Source organism: Frankliniella occidentalis, unplaced genomic scaffold (assembly GCF_000697945.3).
Source record: "Frankliniella occidentalis isolate FOCC.00 unplaced genomic scaffold, Focc_3.1 Scaffold47, whole genome shotgun sequence".
Classification (NCBI taxonomy): domain Eukaryota; kingdom Metazoa; phylum Arthropoda; class Insecta; order Thysanoptera; family Thripidae; genus Frankliniella; species Frankliniella occidentalis.
Genome location: NW_026267177.1, coordinates 1,013,067 through 1,021,752, shown reverse-complemented (window position 1 = coordinate 1,021,752; position 8,686 = coordinate 1,013,067). Strand labels below are relative to the sequence as shown.

The 8,686-nt window shown below is 58.3% G+C and overlaps 1 protein-coding gene across 4 annotated transcripts in view; it reads left to right on the top strand.

The window, feature by feature from the left end:
• LOC113207805 (mucin-19) overlaps positions 1–8,678 on the top strand; it is a 41,223-nt gene extending 32,545 nt beyond the window's left edge. For 3 of the 4 annotated variants that reach the window (XM_052267157.1, XM_052267155.1, XM_052267154.1), the window contains exons 3-12: positions 2,386–2,615; positions 3,511–3,629; positions 3,709–5,176; positions 5,261–5,638; positions 5,986–6,180; positions 6,265–6,522; positions 6,642–6,907; positions 7,102–7,362; positions 7,629–8,089; positions 8,168–8,678. In XM_052267157.1, the coding sequence (XP_052123117.1) occupies positions 2,386–2,615; positions 3,511–3,629; positions 3,709–5,176; positions 5,261–5,638; positions 5,986–6,180; positions 6,265–6,522; positions 6,642–6,907; positions 7,102–7,362; positions 7,629–8,089; positions 8,168–8,655 (4,124 nt within the window). In that variant the 3' untranslated portion in view covers positions 8,656–8,678. The remainder of the gene's footprint in view (positions 1–2,385; positions 2,616–3,510; positions 3,630–3,708; positions 5,177–5,260; positions 5,639–5,985; positions 6,181–6,264; positions 6,523–6,641; positions 6,908–7,101; positions 7,363–7,628; positions 8,090–8,167) is intronic. The other variant, XM_052267156.1, reaches the window with a different exon arrangement.
• The last annotated feature ends 8 nt before the right edge of the window (positions 8,679–8,686 follow it).

Genomic DNA, 8,686 nt, shown 5'->3' with positions numbered 1-8,686 from the left:
CCCGACCTCCTCGTCACCCCCTGGCCCTACACCCACGCTCTCCATGGTCATGGTCCATCTCCCTTTGCCGAACGTTCAGGTTTCCCATCAGCTTGGGGCAATTTCATCGTCCTTTGATGTGTAAGGGGCTATTAGGGTGATTGGGTTGTGTTGCGAGCTTCGGTGAATCGCGGGGCCGAGGGAGCGAGATCGGGGGGGAGGGGTGGTGGACGGGGGACCCCCCCACCGGCGGTGGGGCCAGTGGAATGTGTGTCGTCACTTCAAAATTAATGGTGGAGGTTGGGTGCGGGTGAAGTGACGGGGGTGACATTGTGTAGCAGATGTGTTTGAGTCGATGTAATTGGGCAATAAGGTTATATGCCGGTGAAGTCCCGCGCGGCGCGAATGGTACACCAGCAGCAGCAGCGTCCCTACCCGGCCCGCTCGAATAAATAGAGCTTAGCGCCTCCGCAGCTGCTGCAAGCGCCGCCCGGCAGGCGCAGCAAAACATCCGCGTGAAGCGTCGCCGGCGACGCCGCAAAGCCGCCACTCGAAAGTGCCCTGGCAAAATTATTATTCGCCCATGTCTTTTTCTTTGTCGTCTTTGTTTTGTTATTTTTTATTTTTTTACAACGCCTGTTCTTCTGTCCCGCTCGGCGGGTGTGATTAAAAGTTTCTGGTTCTGGCGGCGCCAGCGGCGGCGGCGGTGTCCGGCGGCTGCCAGCGGCGCAGCGCAGGGGGAGTGGACGACATGTAGAGCTGCCCTTCTAGGTTTCTTGTCGACCGCGCCCTCGCCGTGGCGGCTGTGCTGGCTGTGCTCCGCTCGCGGCGAGGGCGAGCGACCCACTTTGTTCACTTCTCCTTCCTCCTCCCCGTGTCCGCGTGGCCACCAGCGCGCGCAGAGGGCGGTGCTCGGGGCGGAGCACGGGTGGTGCACGGTGGTGCACGGGAGGGGCAGTGCAAAAGCGGCAGTGCAAACCAGCAGTGACCTTCGTTTTTGTCGCAGTACAATTGAGTCATCTACCCGCAGTCTCGGAATAAAGCCTGGCCCCTCGCCAGCACACGGCCATTATTCTGCCCCCTCCGCCCCGCCCCATCGCGCCGACTCTCCTGGCGGTATCGGGTTCAAATACCGACACCTGCGGACCAGAGATCATATTTTGTCCCTCTTCACTTCTTTCTTTTCTATTGTCCGTGTACACAAGTTTGCGCTCTGGGCCCACTTTTGTCAGCAATCGGGAAGAAAGGGTGTCTCTAGTTATCTAGTTTCAATTTTCAATAAGGCAATGAAGGTGGGCCATAAGCCGTGGCGTCAAGGAGGGGGCAGTACTGTGGCAAGGATACTTAAATCTTATACACACATGTCGCGACACAAAATCCTTTTCACGGATTTTCCAACCGTCTTGTCCTCGGGAAGGGCGGTCACGCCTTACCCGATTACCATCTCATTTTTTTCCAAATTCGAAACATTTGCCAGCAGGGTAAGAAAGGGGCGCCTCACGGCCCACATGGCTCAGCCTGCTGCCGGCCGTGGCTCATGGCGCTGAGTGACGTAACGCGTGTCTGTTGGATATGTGCCCCGGACGGGCGGGCGCGGCCAGGGCGCCAAGAGGGCCCGGCGTGGGGACTGCGAGGCCCGGCGCGGGGCCCGGCGCGCACACGACTGCATTGTGTCCCGCCGCACGCCGCCCCGCGCGAAAACAACATTAAGCCCGGGCCGTATTTAATTGGTGCCCTGCAGGGCTCGCAGCCCGGTATAGGCCAACGCAAAGGACGAGCCGCGGGGCGGGCCGACCTGTTGGGGTTCATTGTTACGACCTGCGCGGCCGGCGGCGCGGCCCGGCTCCGAGATGAAGATGGGGGAGTTATATTGCCTGGCGCAGCCGAGATGTGAAACGAGAGATAGGCCGCCGCCGCCGCCGCTCGCTGGCGTTGGCACGCGCGTCATGGAACGCTGAACGCCGCCGCCGTTTCTTCCGCGGCCGCGCGGTGTGGCCCACGCTGCGCTGTACCACCCCGACAGAACTGTCGGCTTCCTCGAGTTATGTAAAAGAGGAGACACCTCTCGCTCGATGATAAACCACTGTGCCGCAGGGTGCCCCAACGCGGGCGCCCTGCTTTCCTCCTCTTTCCAGTTATGCTGCACCGCAGGGCAGGCGATGCGCCCGCCCGGGCGGGTTGCCTATATTGCCTTCTGCCCGGGGCTCTTAGGCGACTTGTTTCAGGCGATAGCGCGCACGCCTGCAGACGGTACATACTGAAGTACAAACACAAATGTGTGGATCGGGTAGGACACCTCCCAACCTGCGTTCACAGACTACAAAAATATGGACAGGTTGAAAGAAATGCCCAAGTGAATTTTAATGATTAATCACCATTAATGCTTGGTATTCCTCTACTCTCCAGTGGGCAGCAGCCAGGACTCGACGCAGCTGTCGGCGGGAAGCAGCAGCAGCAGTAGCAGCAGCTGCTGCAGCGGCACGAGCGGCTGCAGCGGCACGACCAACTTCAGCGGCAGCACGTCGGGCGGCGTGGCCGGCACCTGCTGCGGTGCGGGCCGGCAGCAGCAACAGCAGCAGCAGCAGCAGCGCTCCCGGGCCGTGTCCCCCAGCAGGCTGGGCCCCCAGCAGTGCCAGGTAGGCAGCGCCGGCAGCGCGGCAGCGCGCGCCCCTGATGTATGGCGCCGTCTGTCAGTCAGCGCGGCGGGAGGGGTGGGATGTCCCCGCCGGGGGGCCTCCGGCGCCGCTGACTGAAAGGAAGTTCCGTCATAAATCGCAACTCTTTTTCATTCACTTCCGCACTTTTTTCTCGAACCAATGTTTACGGGGAGCAGCGAGGGGTCCGATGTGGAGTGCGGGGCGGGTGGTTTTGCGGGTGGGGTGGGGTTGATGGGTAAATCGATTGTCTCGTGAGCGTGAGCCGAGGCGCGTTATTCCCGGGTGAGAAGCAGTTTTTCCTCGCGGGTCAATATATCTGATTACAGTCGGGCGTGCTGACTTGATTTCGCTGATGGATGCTCCTCCCCACCACCCTAGACCCCTATTCTTCCTCTTAGTCCCCTTGGGGCTTAAGGCCGTCGAGCACCAACGCGTGTACCCAACGCTCCAAAGTCACGTCCCAAGACTGCAACAGATTTGATTGGTTGTAGTTAATTGTAAATCGCTGGCTGTGCTGTGCTCTGGTACACCTGGTACACGATGATTGTATGTGCCGAAATGAATTGTAGCTGACTGGAAGCGAAACTGGAGGTGACTGCAGGTTACTTGATTTCAGGATGTGACCATTGTCACAACTCTACGGGGTTGACTCTGGGGCCATAAATATGTAGAGGTCCCTGTGTGGAAGACTGGAGATGATTGAAAGCCGTCTGTTAAGACTAGACAACTTGGCTGGACGTAAATAATTGTTGGGACTGGAGGCATTGGAACTGACTGAAAAATTGCAATGTAGTTCTTTCTTTTTGTTTTTGTAGACTTGAGTGATGATGGCGGATTAACATGCGTGTCCGTATAACCGCTTCGCTTTTTGCAGGTGTGCTCCAAGGTGTTCAGCAACGCCTCCGCGCTGGCCAAGCACAAGCTCACCCACAGCGACGAGCGGCGTTACGTTTGTAGTGTCTGCTGCAAGGCCTTCAAGCGGCAGGACCACTTGTGAGTATCTCCCGGGTGCCACCCCCTCCTGCTCACCCTCGGCCCTACCCCTTCAACAGCCGGTTCTGTTCGGTTCCAGGAACGGCCACATGCTGACACACCGCAACAAGAAGCCCTACGAGTGCATGCTGGAGGGCTGCAGCAAGAGCTATTGCGACGCGCGGTCGCTCCGTCGGCACGAGGAGAACCACCACCACCTCAAGGGTCTTCCGGCCCTCAAGGACAAGGGTGCCGAGAAGGAGAAGGAGAAGGAGGTGCGGCGGCGGAACTCCAAGACCATCCTCAGCCTGCTGTCGGCGGCCGGGGAGAGCGGGGACAGCTGCGGCCCGCTGGCCAACGAGGAGGGCAGCTGCCCGCCGCCCGTCACGTCCAGCGGCGGGGCGCTGGGGGCCACGCCGGCGGCGAGCGCCACTCTGTCGCCGAACAGAAGCAATGTGGCGCCCGACGGCGCGGGGGACGCGGCGAGTCCCAAAGTATTGACAGCCGCGCTGTCACAAATCTGCGGCTCCGTCCTGGGGGAGGCGGCGCCGCGGCAGCAGCTGCTCGGAGTGTCGCTGCCGACGGCCGGTGGGTCCGCGGGCGGACTCGCGGCCGGCTCCGTGGCGCCCCTTGTCATCCCCTCCGTCCCGGCGCCCTGCGTGTCGTCGTCGCAAGCCTCGCCGCTGCCCTCGCCGCTGCCCTCGCCGCTGCCCAGCCCCGCGCTACCGTCGCCCGTCACCTTCACCTGTTCGACGCCGAGTCCCGGGGTGTCCGGGGTCCTGGTGTCGGTGGCCGGGAACCAACCCTCGCCCCTCAGGATACCACAGCTGTCCAACCCCTCCCCCATCACCATTCCCTCAGTGAGGCCACAGCTCCTCACGGCGAGGGTGGTCTCATCTAAGCCGCTGGCGGCCAACCAACTGCAGAGCGCGCAGGTCGCACCTCAGCAGACGACGCAGTTTAGTTTACTGCTTGATCAGTCCATTCCACAGAGCCCCGTTCCCCAGGCGGCTCTCGCCTCGCCCCCGCAGGTCCAGGGCGAGGTGCTCTCCACCAACTTTGTGTCCAGCTTCTTGTCGCCCACGCCGCAGCAGCAGGTGGCTCAGGGCTTGAGCCAGCCCATGCTGATCAAGACCTCGACCAGCATGGCCGTGGGTATCCAGTCTCCGGCCGCCCAGTCCAGCGTGGTGGGGGTGCGGCCGCAGCTTGCCCAGCCCGACAAGCCGGTCGCGACGGAGCAGGCCGCGGAGCAGGCGGTGAAGATGCTCCCCCCTGTGTCGTGGTCCCACATGACGGTCACGTCCACGTCGGGCCAGACCATGCAGATCTCGGCCCCGATTGTGGGCCACAGCTCGGGCCACATTAAAAGCCACCTGCCGCAGTCGCCTACCCTGCTGCTGGCGTCCGGTGGGGCCGGCACGATGCAGTGCCAGCAGGACGCGGCGGCGCTGGAGGCGTTCCAGTCCCAGTTCCACGCGGTGCAGCAAGTCCAGCTCGTGCCCATGCAGTCCCAGGTGTCCATGAAGGGCGCCCTGGTGGCCGAGCTACCTCAGAAAAGATCTCAGCAGGTAAGTGACTGGCGTGACGCTAGAGGACGTCTCGTGTTCCGACTGTCGAACTATGAGGATCTGATCGGTCAACTTCGTCTACAGGCACCTGCCGAACACCAGACTGACGTGTTCAGAAATTCGGTGGAAGCGAAAGATTTTGTCGGCGCGCTAAAGCAGCCAGTGCGGACCTTCCCCTTGCACCAGAAGAAGCAACAGTCGAAATCCGGTTTGACCCACGAAATGCCCGCTGCTAGCACGTCGAATTGCGCACCTGTGAGCACCCCCACCACCACGACAACCGTCACCACCACAGCCAGCACTCTTGCCTTGACCCTTACCTCAACCAAATCCTCATCAGCTCCAGTTGTTATCACCTCCAAAGGAAGCACCAAAACAAGCACCAACACCGCCTGTAGTTCCGGAATATCCAGCTGCAAAGTCAGCAGCACCGCTCACCTGGGCAGTGTGCGAGAAGCTCAGGTGAGCTAAGCTGGTGGCCCATGTACATTTCGTTTTTCAGTTTTGCCAGTACCGTGCACGAGATAATGATTTTATCTGACTTTGACGTCCGTCGCGTTTTTGGCTCATTATTTTTAATTCACTATTAGATTGTAAAAACAGTAGGAGTATTATTTTTTACTGATCAGTGTACTCATGCAACACTAAACCATAGTCATTACCCTCCACCTTGACTTCACCGCTATTGTATAAAAATTGGAAGTCAGGACAAGTTCTGGTGTGATACACCCACATAGTCACAACTTTATTTATTGTTCTGTTCTTGTTGCTCTCTTGACTTGGGTTTAAACGCGCATGTACTTTTGCAGAACAACAATTCCGGCCAGACCTCTCGGGCTCAGAATCCCGCCAGCCATGATGACGCGAAGAAGAACGCGAAGGCCGCAGCTGACGCCGCCAACAACCAGAGCAAGCCTGTAGCCTGCAACCTGTGCAACAGGCGCTTCAAGAACATTCCTGCACTGAATGGGCATATGCGCCTTCACGGGGGCTATTTCAAAAAAGTAGGCAACATTTTTTACCAATTCACGATTTTTTTGGTTTGTTTTTAGTACGAGGGTCGTTTTAAACTCTACGCCTCTCCTCAGGAATCTGAATCGAAGCGCTCCGACAAGCGCGAGTCGACGGGGCCGCCACTGCAGACGGCGAGCGTGTCGGTGAGACAGCTGATCGAGGAGAAGATCATCCAGAAGCGAGGCGGTACCATCGGCAGGGTGGCGCTGCTCGCAGGCAGAGACAGTGCCGTGTCCTCGACGTCCTCACCGCCCACCACGACCACCACCACGACTAGCTGCCCGCCGACAGCCCGCCGGCACGTGGACCAGCACGAGCAAGCCTTCAGGAAGGTAAGGACAGATTGACAGTTTTCCTCGTTTTGGGGGCAATAAAAAAGTAGCATCCTTTTGATCTATCCATCTACATTTATTTATTTTATTTATCCTACTTATCTTATCTTGTGGTTCAGCTATCGATGTCCTCCGACTCGGTCGCTACCGCCACCGTCCTCCAACACCACAACTATGCAAATAGTTCCTTCCCTACGCCACCGCCCTCGGTGAACGCGTCCAACACCAACTCGCCGCCCCCGGCTCCCCCGTCACCCCTGACATCGTTCCTGCCGCTGTCTCCGCAGAGCGACGGCTCGGAGCCACATCAACTGCTTATTCACTCCGAGGATCCGCTTCTGTCTTCGACGATTAAGGATATCACCAGGAAGAAGATAGACCTTGGGTGGGTACACTCGACAGAATGCTTGTCAAATCCCAAACAATGCCATATTCGTGAAAGTGTCAGCTTCTTACAAAGCGTAATTTTTGCGTTTTAATCAATGCTTGTTAGTTTGTTTTTCTCTTGCTGTCGAATGGTGTCATTTAAATCGATCGCTTGTTTCTGGATTGATTCTTAACTTTCTTTTCTTTTATCAGATCATTAACTGTTTTGGGAAGCGTCCTCGTGGAGAGAGGAGGAGAATTGCATTTAATCCAAGCGCCAACAGCGATTGTGCAGAAATTAAGTAGCCGGAATACCAAGCCTAAACACAGCAACCTCGACACCGCATCCAACTTCAACACGACGGATGTTCAAACTGCCAATGCAGGGGCTTTAAATACCTCCACCTACCAAATGATGCCTCAGTATTATAAGTCAGAAGATATGGACGATGAAGTTTTCCTTGGTCCTCCGATGTAAGTTTATTTGAGACAACATTTCTGCAGCCGATTGCTGGAACCCCTGTCGAATTTCGTAGTTATACTGTACTGCGTGCACGAGCGTGAGCAGGTTGCTTATCTCGGGGCCGCGTAAGGCGCCATGGCAAGGGACAATGCGGTAGCTCTCTAAACCAGCCGCGCGGGACAATATAACTGCCAAATCCCACGGGTGTTTTTCAGCCACTTGTCGGGTCTGTATTCGGGTGAGTGATGACCTATAGTGCGCCGTCCTCTGCCCTCAGTGTGCCGGACAGCCCGCTCAGCCAGAGCAGCCCCGCGGCGCCCCCCAGCGGCCAGCCCCTGTGCGCGCCGCGCGCCAAGCGGCCCCGGCTCACGCGGCCCTACCCGGCCTACAAGTCGCGCCTGAGGAGCTGCCGCCGGGAGGCCATCTGCTCGGCGAGCATGCCGTTCACCCCCGCGCCCATGCTGGACCCCAACCGTGCGGGCCCCGGCCTCATCGCACACGCGGGGTCGTCCTGGCACTGCTCGTCCACCACGGCGGACGGCGAGGACAGCTGCGACGCCATGGCCATCTCGGCTCCCGAGTCGGACAGTTTCCCGCACGTGAACGTTGGCGCGCGCTTCCAGTGCGCCATCCCGCCCTGCGACAAGAGGCCCTACTCGTGGTCCGACGAACCAGCCAGCAGCCATAACTACCTGCTGTGGGAGCCGGGTGCGGTGGATAAGTGCACGGATTCTGAGGGTGAGCGGGACGTTTGGGAAACGCGTGGGGAGGCTGGAGTCGAGTCGTGTGTCTATCTTACCGTTTCACACCTTGCAGTGGACGCATACTTGGACTTCGCCTGTTGCGACGCGATCCCTTGGGGTGGCCGCAACCAGGAGTACGCTCTACACCTGCTCCACATGTGCGACGGCGACATTCAGGAGGCCATGGTGCAGCTCATGCAGCGAAGCCCGGTTCTCCCGCCTGAGCATTCTCTACTTTCTTATGATTATGGCATCACCGAACTGTGGAGCGTTGACGAAATGGACGCTTTTGTCAAAGCCCTGACAAAGCATATGAAGAATTGGACACTGGTGGCAAAAGAGGTTTGTAAAAATAAATTTGATACCTCTGCTTGTTCAAAAAGTACGTCCGTTTTTCCTCAAATCGATACGGCAAATTACGGGAGCTGGGCGCCTGCGAGACTCGGGGTAGGCCACACCGCAGTACGCGCGTGCACTGCGGGCCAGATGTTGCCTACCTATCTGGCGCTATGGCAGCTTGTATCTAAACTTGGTAGTTTTGTAACGGCGGATGGAGAATGAATGATCCAAAATCTGTTTGGAAAAGTTAATT